Source organism: Dermacentor andersoni, chromosome 4 (genome assembly GCF_023375885.2).
Source record: "Dermacentor andersoni chromosome 4, qqDerAnde1_hic_scaffold, whole genome shotgun sequence".
Lineage (NCBI taxonomy): Eukaryota > Metazoa > Arthropoda > Arachnida > Ixodida > Ixodidae > Dermacentor > Dermacentor andersoni.
The window spans coordinates 67,847,152-67,861,130 of NC_092817.1; the positions used below are offsets into that span (position 1 = coordinate 67,847,152).

Here is a 13,979-nt window from a genome sequence, read left to right on the forward strand (position 1 = left end):
GCGAACTAACTTGTTAATTAATTGCTTTACGGCACATGTTGCAATTTAAGAATTCTAGCCAGTGAGCTTGCAAGACGTATACACTTGAAGTGAATTTCCAGGATGATAGCAGCTTCGAGGCATTATTTTCCAAAGTATGGAACGAAACATGTGAGCGTTCCAGTTACTTTTGTGTGTCATGCATAAAAGAGCGTTTTGTTAAAAACGTAAGTGGAACAACAGTGCATATCATTACGGCAAGTTTGATGGCGCATATCTCCAAACAGGTGTCATTCTGGAAATTCATTCCAAGTGGATACACCTTGCAAGCTCACCGGCTACAATTCGTAAATTGCAATGTGTGCCGCAAATTATTTAATTCAAAACATAATTAGTGATTTTTTGTTAATCAGTTGAATATGTGTTTCGATTTCTTGTGCAAGTAATGTCCGCGCATCTAAATAATCCAGCTCAAGGAGCAGAATAATGTTAGGTGGAACAGGCTATATTTAAAAAATCCATAAAACTTAAAAATGGTCACCCTGTATATTTCGCCCCAAAACTAAACAGGTGTCCTCGCCACCTAACCGGTTAGCACGCCGTTCAGTGGAGCAGTGTGTTTTTATTTTGCATATAAGCAAATAAGGTAGTACAATACATTTGTCGACATAGGCATGTATAATCATTGCTTACCGTCCCAATTTACTTTTTACCGAGTAGGCTGTGTAGACATGGACGAGGATGCGAGCAAGGACACAATTGTCGTTCATCTCTAAAGCTATTGGGCGTTACTAACTAACTCGGCGCCAAACTTATACCTTGATCGGAGTAGAGGGCTTCGTACAGTGAAAGCCATGTACGCTGCCTGCTCCCGCATTTCTGCAAGCCCATGTCGATGTCGACAGAAAAATCTTATCGAGCTAACATCAGATGCACAGAATACGAGTAGCGGGTGTATAAACGGTTTGAGGTCGGCGTAGAGCTTTGAGTCTGTGCCTTTTAGAGGTCGGCAGGCTTTAAAATCGCTCCCAGCTGATAAAATGAGCGGTGCTGAATGCGGCCAGCTGACGTCGAAATATCTTCTAGGCCACAGAGAACGGGTTCCGTATCGACAACACCTTACGTCAGGTCAGGTCTGCCGCGTGTATCAAGTGTGTTGAGTATTATGGTGCAATAGTTTGATTAATGGGCGCAAGAAGAAGCGGAAGCTACACCGTGTCGTAGTAAAGCTTCAATATCGATAGAAACCTTGCTACTACGCTGCTTTCTTCTTTTAAAAAAATTTGTCACCTGACTATCATCACTGATTTGATGGTATTCTCAGCCTTTTCTATCACTATGCGCGCCCTTCCTTTCTTGATTTCCTTGCGTATTGCAAGTTAATTGCAGCTGAAGCACTAGCAGGTGTACTTGCTAGAACTCTTGAAATGTATTATGCCAATGAGATATGAGCGTGTTTTAGGCTCTGCTTTCTCTAATTTCTTGCCGAAGTTGGATCGCAATCATCACCTTTGCTTCACTTCCGGGATTACATTTATGATAATCGCTGTATCCGAAAAAAAAAAAAAAACATGGTCGCTTTCTTCCTTTCTTTCTTTCTTTCTTTAATTAAACAAAAGGTTGACGTCGAAGGTAAGAAAACTGGCGCCATAAGAAGTAAGTATCCTTGGTAGTATTTATTCATTATTTCCTCTTATTATAGCATTTTGCTGCTTGAAATAACCAATTTCGAAGGACACAGTATCACAAAGCTTGAATGAATTCAGGTTGTGCGCTCCAAAATGGGAACTCTGTTTCAATAATCAGTATGTAACATGACGGATAATTCAATAGTTCACATCAGTGCTACACACATACAGGTAAGCAAAATAAATTTCAAATTTTCTCCATGGTACCTTTTGTCAAATCGTTACCGTCGTGAGTTAACGAGGACTTGACGAGAATGCAGCTACCAGAGTACCATTTTTCATTATCCGAGAATCCCTTGCCTGTACTTCTTGTACTGCACTGCCACACTACGTGATAGTTGTTACGTAACAGACTGCTGAGAAAAAAAAAAGAGGCAGAAGGATACACAGAATATGCCTGCGTTCCCGTCGTCTCGCGCTTTTGTTAAGCATGTAACTAAGCCATATTGCGCCTCAGGAGCTACTGCGGGGCATGCTTTGTTATTTATTATTTAAGAGTCTCAAAGAAAAATAAGCGCACAATTCACTGTGTTCAGCAAATATTGACAAATTTAAGATTATTTATGCACATGTCCGTCGGCTTCTGTTCCGTGAAAAGTTACTGTAGCAGCACGAATTCTTTCACTGACTACACATTCCTACCAACTTTTATATATATATTTTTAATTGGCAAATGTGACACGGGCCCCTGCAAGCGCGCTCACTATAAGCTTTCATTAATAGGGCCACTTCCCTATTTTAAGAAAGCTCACATCCAACCATTGGTTCCTTTATTTCGACCATGAGTTTTTTCGTTACTACCACTATACCAGCTCAAGTCTCCTACTTCAACTAAGAACAGTTAGAGTAAAGTGGGCTATAGACGACGTTCTTTTCGGTTGACAGGGCACCGCCAGCTTGGGCTGTTGCGCAAACATTTTTTTTAGTTTTGGGAGCAGTGACCTCAAACTAACATGGCCACGCAAAATCGAATGCATCTGTACAACTATTATCATGCATAGGAATCAACTGTAGGGCCGTCCATTTGCTTCAATGGCCGGCACCCAAGCGCTTCCTCAAAATAGTGTACAGGTGGATAGCGGGTCATATATGGTGTGTACTCACTTCTGAGCGAGTATCCTGGAGGCATCGAGGATGATCTCGGAGGGAACGGTCACGTGCTCAGGCGTCGGCGTGTCGGAGGAGAGCTCGTAGATCTCGTTCGGCACGCTCTCGCCGAATTTGGTCTTGGCTTCGAGCAGCGCCTGGTTCACGTCGTCGTACGTGATGCACTGCTGGCCCTCGGTCAGCGTCACCGCTTTCAGCCTGGACAAAGGATGCAAAAAAGTGAATCTGGACGGCACGTCGAGTTGCACATACTGGGTAGTCGCCTTCGAAACGTCTTCTCATTTTAAACGCGTCTCGTTTTTACTGTGGCGCGCATCTCGTTTTATTGCTACTACAGGCAATCTGAACTCGGTATGGCCGCCCGTCACGTCGAGGACCGGATTCAAAAAGCATTCGACCATGGTAAACTTTTGTCATTGTCCGACCGCCTTCGCTAATATTGTCTTCGCTAGCACAATGGATCTGCACAGTTCATTATGACCCCAATAAAAAAAGTCATTCGGGGCTACAAAGCGTGATTGAAGTCGTATGAGTTCTTAGAAGTTCCTCTCTAAACGCGTTCTTACTTTTAAACGTCGTTTGGAGCCGTAGTCTGGTCTCTAAACCTTTACGAAACACCGGCATCTCAACATAATATATCGCAAAAAGAAAGAAAAAAAAAATGACTGGAGAGTAAACACTCGCGCAGACCAAAATGGTGGGTGGAAACAGACAGGAGCTCTTTGTTGCTACATACATCGTAAAAATAAATAAGAATGATGTACGAGTCAAAGTTCCCACTGCTCTAGCGCCACGCTTGGAAGCGTACTTCTTTCTCAAATAGGTTATTCGCAGGCGCTTCAACATTACGGTGATTCGTCTCACCCACCGTCCCACTTTTTCTTGCGAATACGGAGCGTGGTGCCCTGCGCTCGCCTCCTTATAGCACGCGCGCGCATGTTCGTGACTTAAGTGTCATGTGTCGTCATACTTATAGGAAATGCATGAGGATGAGGAGGAAGGTGGTGTTACGTGCATAGCTTACAACGAAAAAAAAAATTTGGCAAAGCAAGGTGACCAAGGGTTACCGCCGTGCCCACAGTAATACGGGGCTGACTGTTGGCAAGTCGCGTGTTTCTATGCGGGGCGATGCATGGGCGGCTTATGGCAGCGCAGGTTACGTTCTAAATATGCACCCCGCGATCACGACGCGACCCCTTCGGGTTGCTCCGAAAAGCTGGAGTGCTCGCGACCGTTACCGTTGGTGGTGCGTATTAGCTCGTTTATTTGCCTCCTTTGCACACATTTGTAGTTCTCGCTCTGTCCTCTCCGGTCGTGGTGCCCTTTCCTGCACTTCTTGAGGTCACCGCACAGCCGATGCCGGCCGTTACGAGATCGATGACGCAATACCAAGCCTGTTGTGGTAGTCACTGTAAAGGCGTGGCGTGGAGAATGTGCTGTTGTTTGCTTCGCTGCCTACTTGACTCTGTCTATAAACTGTGACGCTAAACTATCACCCCGCGAAAGCGCTTTATCTCTGTTTGCATTTTGTCCTGCTTTTCTTGTTCTTCGTTTACGCATGCGAATGCGTGTTGATGCTCCTGAGTATGCTTCGCGCATTGTACGATACTTGAGCTCGTTTTGCGGATATGTGAAGGATAATTGAGGACAGATATTTGAGAGCGCTAACAGTGCTGTATTTGTTACGCAGTAGCGGGGGCTCGTGTGTCGGTATTGCTTGCGGGTCACTCAATACCACGAGGCAATTTGCAATGGCGAATTCAACTATAGTCAGGTTCTCCGCGCATCTTCCGTGCAGTGACCCCATACCAAGTGTTTTGCATTGAAGTCGCCCGCTGCGATCACGTTAGGTGTTCACGACTTCGCCATCGCCTCATCGATAGCCTGCAACGTATCGTCTATTCACCGGTGTGGCTCGAAAAGTAATGCGTGTAAGCTAAAGATACACGCACATTTCATAATAATGGCAGGGTTAAGGGCACATATCTGCCTGAAGCGGTTAACTGCTGCATGTGGCTGCAAATTTCATCTTATCTCAGCCGCACAACGTTCGAAAAATCGCAATATCTGGGACATAGCTTTAGAAGGAAAGTGCATCCAGTTCTGGAGGGTGGTCGGTAAGGATCTCGAACGTTAAGCCGCTCAGCCATCGTCGCCGTGCGGCTAGAGGCGTAATGCGAAGGGTTCGTTTCCTTCGTCAAGCGTTCCCGTTGCGAACTCCTCTTATTAAGCTGCTGCCACATTTTGTGTCAAGACCTTGGTGGGTTCGCGAAGGCATGATTAAACCGAGCGCGCTCAGCGAGCAAATTGAGTATTCGTCGCAACTAAAGTGTAACAGGCCGCCACTATATATCATAAGCACCCGTACACCGAGTTGCAAGCACCCCTGCGCTTTTCGAAGGGCTAATTGATTATGTAGGCTATACCGGACGGCGAGCCGACAGTGCTCCGATGCCACCTAATGCAGGAGCCATAAACTATCTCTATGGCACATTGCACGGCCGCTCCGTGCGTTGTCATAAGTTGCGATCTTGCCACGCATTCCGGTGAACTGCGCGTGGGTCGCCTGTTGCAGCTACCGCATTCAGGCGGATTTATCCAGCCGGTGGTTAAAGGCTTCCCAGCGCAGATGCCTTTTCGATTGCCGCATTTGCGAAAAGTAAGAGGAGATTTTATTTTTGTAACAATATATTCATATGTACATGTTACAAGAAAATTGAATGCAAGGACTATTGAGAGTCGCGAGCGGTGTGGCCTATCGATGGATGTATCGCGTTACTGCGCAATTAGTTATTTCAACAGTAAGACAAGTTACGCATAAGCTAGTTGTCCGCTTCGGCAAAATTGAAGAGAGACAGAGAGAAAATAAAAGGGTAAGGGGAAACCAGTCACAGTACGCATGTGAGAATGAATCTAAATAAAAATGAATTGTATGCAGTGAAAGTGAGGAGCAGTAAATTAAACGACCTGATTGTCTTGCGTGTATATATATATATATATATATATAATACTCTGCTTCTCAATATCAATGCAACGCTAGCTGTGCTATAGCTGCAGAATATGTCAGCCCATCGTGCACCGAATTCAATAAGAACGCTCATAATATCTGATCTGCTTGCGCCTTGGCAACCGCATATAGCATGTTGAGGTTAGCGAATTGGCACTGGCGCTGGCCAGCCGGGCACCACGAACAGCTAGCTCTTTTATAACTTCTTACTTGACAAGCACAAGCTGTGGCTCCCACAACACTGCGCCGTTTCGCAGAGGCATGCAGCAGACATCCACTAGGTAACGATGCCTGCGGCACACATCCTCCACGGAACCCTGCCAACACGGCCGCGCAACGCTGTGCTCGGTCGCATTAAGTCATAGCGACGAAATCTTGCAATCGCCGCAGCTACTTCTTGCTGCTTCCGACGACGTTACAGCTTTTTCGCATGCCCGAGGCAGTGGTTGCGACGAGCTAGCTCCGTTGGTGACACCGGTAGCTGCAAAGCCGGCTATATATCTACAGCTCCGAGCACTGTTCCTCCGACTCTTAAGTAAAACGGCCTGCGTCGCCGACCATCGCCAGGCGACGGCCCGGCATGTCCACCTATGGCTCGGCGTATCATTTTTATTTGATTACCGTGCCGTTCAGTCGCCTTCGAGGCAACCCAGTAGCACTCGTACAGCGCGAAGTGCACCCCATTCGCTCTTGGCTATATTGACAGAGTGCGCAAGAATGCGAAGTAGCTCCTGTGCCAAAGGAAACAGGCGCGTGTATGGAGACATGATTTGTGCTTGCTGTAGAGCGAGTTCGTTTTCGCGCGGGCTAAGGGAAAGTAATTACGTTGTCGTGTTGGCGGCGCCTCACCGATAGAGGCGGTTCTTGCCCGCGCGTGCTCTGGTCTTTTCGCGCTTGCAGAAAATTTATGCTGGCCGAGTTCTCCTCATTTTTCTTCTGCAAGGCAGCAGCTGCTTCTGGAAAGCAGGGAATGTGTGCCTAATCAGCTGCTCGGTGTCTATAGGTCGCCGGGTTGGCACTACCGTGATCGTAATTGACGACGCGAACTGGCAAAGGGAAAAATAGGTCCCCTTAAATGAGCCACACTTCCTTGAGGCGGACACTGTGGCTTTCGAAAGTGCGCCTGCATTGCGAATGCGACCACTATACCTGAGTGCCGCTGTGTATTTATGTCTAAGGTGAAGTATGTTACAACCCTGCCCAGCGCGTGAGTTACTATAGCTCCTGCCCGACGCTCCCCGCTATGCGTTCAGTATAACCTGTGTTCGAATATAACTCTTTCCTTTCACGGGAAATACCCCAAAGATGTGGTTGCGCGGATATTATATAACTTTATTGACTAATAATTTCACGGTGTATGAGCCGAGAATTAGAAGGCTGTGTCGCCTTCGTTTTTCTCGTTTCCCAGCACATAAAACATTTTCTCTCTGCAAAAGTAGCCTGTTTGCTATCTTAGAGGTGCAGATTCCGTAATCACACGCGTTGCTGCCTGAATCTTTCACCTGGGCAGCAAAAAAAAATTGTACCCTTGGTGCGCCTGTCGTCCCGTGCCTCTTTTCTTGTCAGAAGTTCGAGCTTCTTCTTAGTCTACCGGTCAAACTTAGCTTGAGATTTTATTTTGCTGTGTAACAGCAAGCTAGCACAATGACAGCGACACGCAGATAATTCATCGACAAGCCTCTTGCTGCTAAACAAACATGCATATAGTTTAGGCGAGCCGAGCAGGTAAGTATAGCATTGCTATTCTTCTTCACTGTTTTTCGCTTTGAACAATAATGTTTGCCAACTTACTGAGTACTGGTAAGTCGACCACGTGTATTAACCTTATCTTCAGATAAAATGCGCGCCATTAAAATGTGTAGGTTTCTTTCTTTCCGTTTTTGTTTGTCCTCGCCGCACGGAATACGAGGGCGCAGCACCGCGGCGTTTTCGTGACTTCACGCTTTGCAGTTTGCCTATAGAACGGTGTACAAGCGGCTCTAGTCCCGGTCCACGCTTAGGAGGCGCCATATTGGGCTGTATTAAGGATGTTCTTTTTCTCTTTTTTCTTTCTTTGAGTTTCACGAATGATAAGAGGGTGTCCAAACCCTTGCGGGATGCCTAGCCCGCCTAGTAACCAATCCCTGGTTACGCTTACAAACAACTAGTAATTAGAAAACTATCAAAAAGCGACCACGTCAATATCTGGTCAAGTCGGAGAAATAAGACTGATATGGCCTATAGCAGGATATATAGCATCTAGTCCCGTTTCTATTTTGTTTCCACACGTGCCTCAACAATCTCTAGAATGTCATCAAACGAAGAGCCCGCAGTTATATTCTGAAATTGTGAAAATTGTGAAAAAAAAGAAGAAACGAAAAAAATTTCGCGGGCTGGACCGCGTTATCCGCCATACTCACTGGGGCACGAAATTGGACAGGTACTGTAGGCCGGCCGCCGACGCTAGCGAAGGCTTTTGTATGATGGCCGCATGTGGCTTGGTCGTCGTCACGATGAGCGCGCAGTCGGGACCGTACTCCGGGTTGTATGGCGTCGGCCGCGAGTCCTCGAACACCAGTGTGCCGCCGATACAGAGCAGCGTGGTCGCTGTCATTATCATGTACCTGCGCAGAGGAGAAAGAGAGATAACGCCGTCAGATGAATGGCGAAGTTCACTGCACGAGCGTGGCTTGAACACAATGAAATGACAACGAGTGCCACATAAACGGCTGCCCGGTATCACTGGTAAGAAAAAGGCACGGCAGAAAAAAGGAAAGAAGCGTGTAAAATAAACGAAGGCACTAATGAGTCATTAGCTAGAGATACGCACGCAGGGTCTTCATTAAAACTAACACTTGTGTGCAGCTAATCTTGCAAATAAGTGGCAGAGTGGCCTTTCTGGGAGGCACATGCGAGTGAACAGGACAACTCTGTAGTGATCTGCTGTTTACCCGTGTATACATCGGTCGTCGTATTGATCTCCATTGCAGAAGGGTAACCAACTACACCAACAAAGGGTAATGTGAAATCCTGGGCTAGTCTCTCAAGAAGGGCATTTCGCTAAAACTTTTCGTAAGAGCTGATTCCATACGATGGCCGGCCAGCGGTGAACATCATTTACGAACTGGAAGTTTTGCGAATATGGCATTTGATGCGTTGCCAGAGAGAAATACTAGATAAGGATGAATCTAATGCATCAAAGTAAATGCACATTGTAAATAATACACACGATGATTTTCCCTAACCAGGCGGGATTCCGCTAGACCCTCTACTTCGCAACCATATACTTTGTAATGACTTGTAACGATAGCCGTGCATCCGTTCTGTATATTGCCGCTAGACAGTATATGTAAAGAAAGGATGTCATGTCGACAAGGAGGAAAAGAAGTCTGCTTGAAGCCTATAAGAAGAAAGTATATAGACTGTATAGTTTAATTTTTGTAAAGATCCTTCGGCTATCTCTGCAATTCTTTTTTTGTAGAGGCATTCAAGAACATTGGCTTCTAAGCTAGCGGCTACGCGAACTAAGGTCCGCACAACGATGCACTTATTAGTTTTAAAGAAATCTCAATGTTCTATGCACGTTGCGCATTTTTTAAAGAAATTCTCGTGTGCAGCGCTGCTACGAGTGATTTTTTACACCATAAGAATTCCTCTCTGATGGGCTACGAAGCGTGAAGAGCTTTAAAGTGTCTTTTTCAGATCTCCACCCAGGTCTTCTCCGATATTCAGGCCGGCGAGGATGGTGCTTACGCTTCTGAAAACCCATTTACTGGGCAGACAGGTTGTCGATTGCCTCTGGGCTGTGCGCCTGATTGCTCTTTTCAATTTGAGGCCACTGAAGCTTGACGGGGCCGCCATCGCGCGTAGTGGTTTGCGTGCGAAGTGAAAACGGAGCAGTACAGAACAGAGAAAAGATGTATGCATTTATTCATATTATGTACAGGACGCTGGTGCTACGTCTACTGTAAGACGCGTTGAAAGGCTGCATCTACTCCTTAAGTTTTGTTTATATTGGAATAGAGCGGACAGCGAAGGTATGATTCAGCTTTTCCAGGGTAATTAACAAACGTGTAAATTGACTGGAGGCTGCCTAAGTCCCTGCTTACGTCACATATTCGGCGCCAACATACGACTAGAAGCATTGCTCGCTGTCTCTTCACTAAGCGCAACTATGGCTTTTTTTTTACTATTCAATGTCACGAGATATTCTTTTAAAATATTGTGTGCTATTCGAAAACATAAATGGTGGGCGATATTGCCTCAAGACCAACAACCTCCGTGAAAACTATTAAAAGGTGTGCAGTGTAAGTGCTAGCGCAGTGTAATGCTGCTGTGGAATTGTATATCCTGTTATGTCATGCCGCGCTTCGAACAAGCAGCACTTGCGTACGCAATAACGTCAAATGCAACAACGTCGTGACTTCAATACGCGACAAGAGCCTTAAAGTAAGGCAAGACAAAGCACGCTGGAGGAACAACAAACGCGCAGCCGTATCGAGTAGAGAAACATAAAGAGGCACGTCGCTGTGCTTCCAGAGTGAAAAACGCTTACTCCTTTAATTCAGATGCTCGCGTCTCCGCTGTTTCGACTGTGTATCTCCTTTGCATCCTTGTCTAAAAAAGAAAGACACGAAAGAGGAGGTCGACACGACCGCGTAGACCGGACGCGATCAAACATTGAGGCAAAGAGACGGTGTCGCGCTGTCGGGACAGAGAGCGAGATGAGTCGTGTCGTCGGACGTGGCGCTTCACCGGCAGCCAACCCAACAGCGCACACAAGCTAGCTGCTACACGCGCGGAGAGAACGGACGAGCAAACAAACAAACGAGACTGAAGACAGCAAAGTGCCTCTTATCTGACGTCCCATTCTCGCCGGTCGTCAGCGCACGAGCAGTGCGAAAGCAAGGAGCCGCAGAAGCGACGCGCACTCGTGCACCGAGTGTTACGGAACGTTCAGGCAGTGTTGCACGCTCTCGTAACTCCGCAGCAAAGCACTCGCGCGCGTTCGGAGGTGAAGCGCCCTGCATCCGACAGTGGCTGACAAGACGGTAAAAAAACGTATTTATCGACCACACGCTGGGCGACCTCGCAGAGTTGACCCCGCTGACGCGGCGGCGAGCGCATTACACGCTCGTTACGGCCGGCCAGCCGCCCATCTCCTCTACAGCTGACGTCTCGGGACCGCCGGACGTTGCTGGCAAGGTCCCGCTGAGCGCGAGCAGAGGGGGCAGCTGTCCGCTTTCTATTTTCGTCTCGATTTCACTTTCTAGCCAACGTTTGTGTCCGCACGTTGCCTAATAAACGCGCGGCTGTTCGTGAAGGCAGTCGCCAAATGTACTGTCATGCTTCCTGGCCGCCCTTTTCACATTTGGATGTACAGGTAGTTCGTTCACCTATGAGTGTCCTTGGCGGATAGTTGAGATTTTGTTATTGTTTCTTGCTTTTTTTTTATTTATACTTTTTGTTTAAAACTGAGGTGGTACGCAACTTGGCACTGGGTATTAACAAAATAAAAAAGAATACTTCGTATGTTAGAGTCATCCGTAAGAACAAGCGCTGGCCAAAAGTGATAGTAGCGATTTATTCAGTAAGGAGGCTTGCCAGTGAGAAACCGTCCATGGGAATGAAAACCTGCGTTAGCGCAGTCCCTAGTTTCTTTGTTCGTTTCGTTTAGTTTGTTCGTTTTCTTTGTTTGGCTTGCTTTATTTTAGCAAATCATGGCCGTATGTTCACATTTATGTTCGGTACAGTTAATCGTTTCTTTGTTTGCTTTAATTTACCACCATTTATTCGAGCGTAATATACATTTGAAACCATGGTTCCCTTCTAATACGCGGGTAAATGTAATCTGCTACCCATCAAAATGTGATATTGGCGCATTGTCAACCCCTTCTGTCCTACGAGACAGCCTTGAATAGAAAAATTGCTTATCTTTAATTATGACCTCTTATTTCTTTGTTAATGCTTACGATAATCTGTCTACAACTAGTAAGTAGGGGATGTGGTGGAAACAAGGACATTGGTACGGCTCAAGAGACATCCAATCTCATTACAAGCCGGTAAAATGCCTCTCTTTCCGTACCGTTAAAGAGGCTTCTTCCATCACATGATAGTACTGCAGTGAAGAAAACCCTGCGGCAAGCATTAACACATTTGGGAATTTTCCGTGCGGAAGCAGCCTACATTCGCTGTTTGTTGTGTAAAGGAAGAACGATTCATTATGAAGGCAGCCTCGTATAAACGAGAATAATCACGAGTATTCTCAAGGTAGAAGGCAGAAACTGCGAGTCGTATGCACCCTGTGTTTTCGAGACAGCACAGACATCGCTTTGAACCCATTCCTTCCCGAGTTAAATACAAACGAGTATTGCAGCGAAACGGCGCATTGACCGATCAGTGGGAGTGTAACGACTCCTTTTACGTGCTTTCCAAATTTCGCACACTTTGTAAAGCCACCGGATCTCGCACTTTTTCACCTGTCGACGTGCGCTCACGTTTCAGTGTTGCAGACCTGCGTGTCCTCACTTCCGCTACAATACACTTTACATGTTGAAGTTCATGGATCTTAAAACGTGGGAAGTTTGAACAAACAACAACTGGAAGGTTGGAGTGAAGAGGAACAAAGTTATCGTTTCTCTCGCAAATAAAAAAAGAACAAGATAACCTCGGTTAAGATAGGCCGCCTGGGACCCCCACAGGAAACAAAGGCTGGAGCACCAATTGAAATTCATTCAACCCGCCAGCCGTGCGTACCGTTTCACCTTCGCTCCCGGCGCATTAAACGTGCCGCCCCAAGATAGCGCTAGCGCAGCCGTGGAGACAATGTCCGAGGTTGCAATTATGCGCGAACGTATGCGAGCACGGGAACGTGAACTTCCCACGCGACAACGTGCATACCAGGCTCAGCGTGGTAGATTCACCTGTTTAAACACGGCAACGCAAATTGCGCGCCGTCGCTGCCGCGGGACGGCGAGTGGACCAGAGGCGCTTTAGCAATTCCGAGCAACCGACCGACTGACCGAGCAGACGCACGTTTACACTCGGCAATGCAAACTGCTTCCCAACTGCATAGCCGAGAGCGCTGTGAAACCGCTTTAATTGCGACCCACTCTTTACACCAGTGCGATGCTGGGGCGCGAGGATTTTCGGCACGGGAGTAAGATAACACGACGACCCAGGTAAGGAGGGGGAGGGGGAGGTCGAGAGGCAGCATCGAAAAAACAACAACAGAGGCACGTTGTTAGGAGTGTTAAGATTCAGTGGCGTAAAGCAAAAGAGAGAGAGAGAGAAAGGGGCATCTGTTTTGGCTTCCGAAGCGAAAGCGTCGCGAGAGAAAGTGGTTGGTTGTGTGAGGAAACGGGACGACAAACGAGTTCTCAGCGGGGACAAACGTGCACACACCGCTAGAGCGGTAGCTGCATCGGCGGCAGCAGCGGAGAGTGAGAGGCCGCTTCCGGCAGCTCCGAATTCTCTCGCTGGCTGCGAAGAAACCAGCCCATTCCCATTGAATTTTACCATTAGGTAAATGGGCGCGAGCCACTTGTCTCGCCGGCTGCACATCGCCCGTGGAGCTCTCCTCTTCATTACTTGTCCACGCGTGCGTCTTGTGGCCTTTGAGTTGCGCGCATCCGTCTGCTAGCTATTGTATAGAATCCGAAAGCGGCCCGAGTTAGCTTTTGAAGAAGCGCAACTCGTTGCCGTTTTAGAACCGCCAACGTTTTTCAAAGAACACGATCGAAAAGCTGCGTCGGCACGACTGTGCTTTTTACTGGCCGTCGATCTTTCTCTCTTTATTTTTTTTTCTTCTTTTCTTTCTCCTGGCTTCGCAATCCGGGCTCCGTTCTTTCGCTTTTAGTATCTGCACTTTTTTTGAATGGATATCAGTGGCCAGAAAAAGAATTGGAGCTGAGCGACCCAAAGCAGGCCAAGTCTTTGTGCATTGGTATTACGACTGCATGCTCTCCAGAGGAAGTAGACGGGGAGCGAGTTATGCGATGAGAGTAACGTTACCTACCCATACATGCTGCCGTTATTCATACTCAACCTTTCTCTCTTACGTATCCGAGTGGCGTATGCGAAATGAAATCAGCAGCAGCTATGTGTATAAAAGGCAAGGTGCTCCGTGGCATTCTCATGAAGGCCGCAAGTATCCTTCCACATTACGATAGCACTCAGCAGAATGCCTGAAGAGGTGAATTAGTGCAATGTTGCCTCTC

General features: G+C 47.0%; 1 protein-coding gene across 1 annotated transcript in view; it reads right to left on the reverse strand.

Moving 5' to 3' along the window:
* The window catches only part of LOC126536250 (salivary peroxidase/catechol oxidase-like), a 202,248-nt gene that overhangs the window by 61,200 nt on the left and 127,069 nt on the right, over positions 1-13,979 (reverse strand). Inside the window, exons 2-3 of the mRNA XM_050183142.3 lie at positions 8,181-8,384; positions 2,772-2,972 (exon numbers count right to left, since the gene is read on the reverse strand). Coding sequence (XP_050039099.1) covers positions 2,772-2,972; positions 8,181-8,384 — 405 coding nt within the window. The remainder of the gene's footprint in view (positions 1-2,771; positions 2,973-8,180; positions 8,385-13,979) is intronic.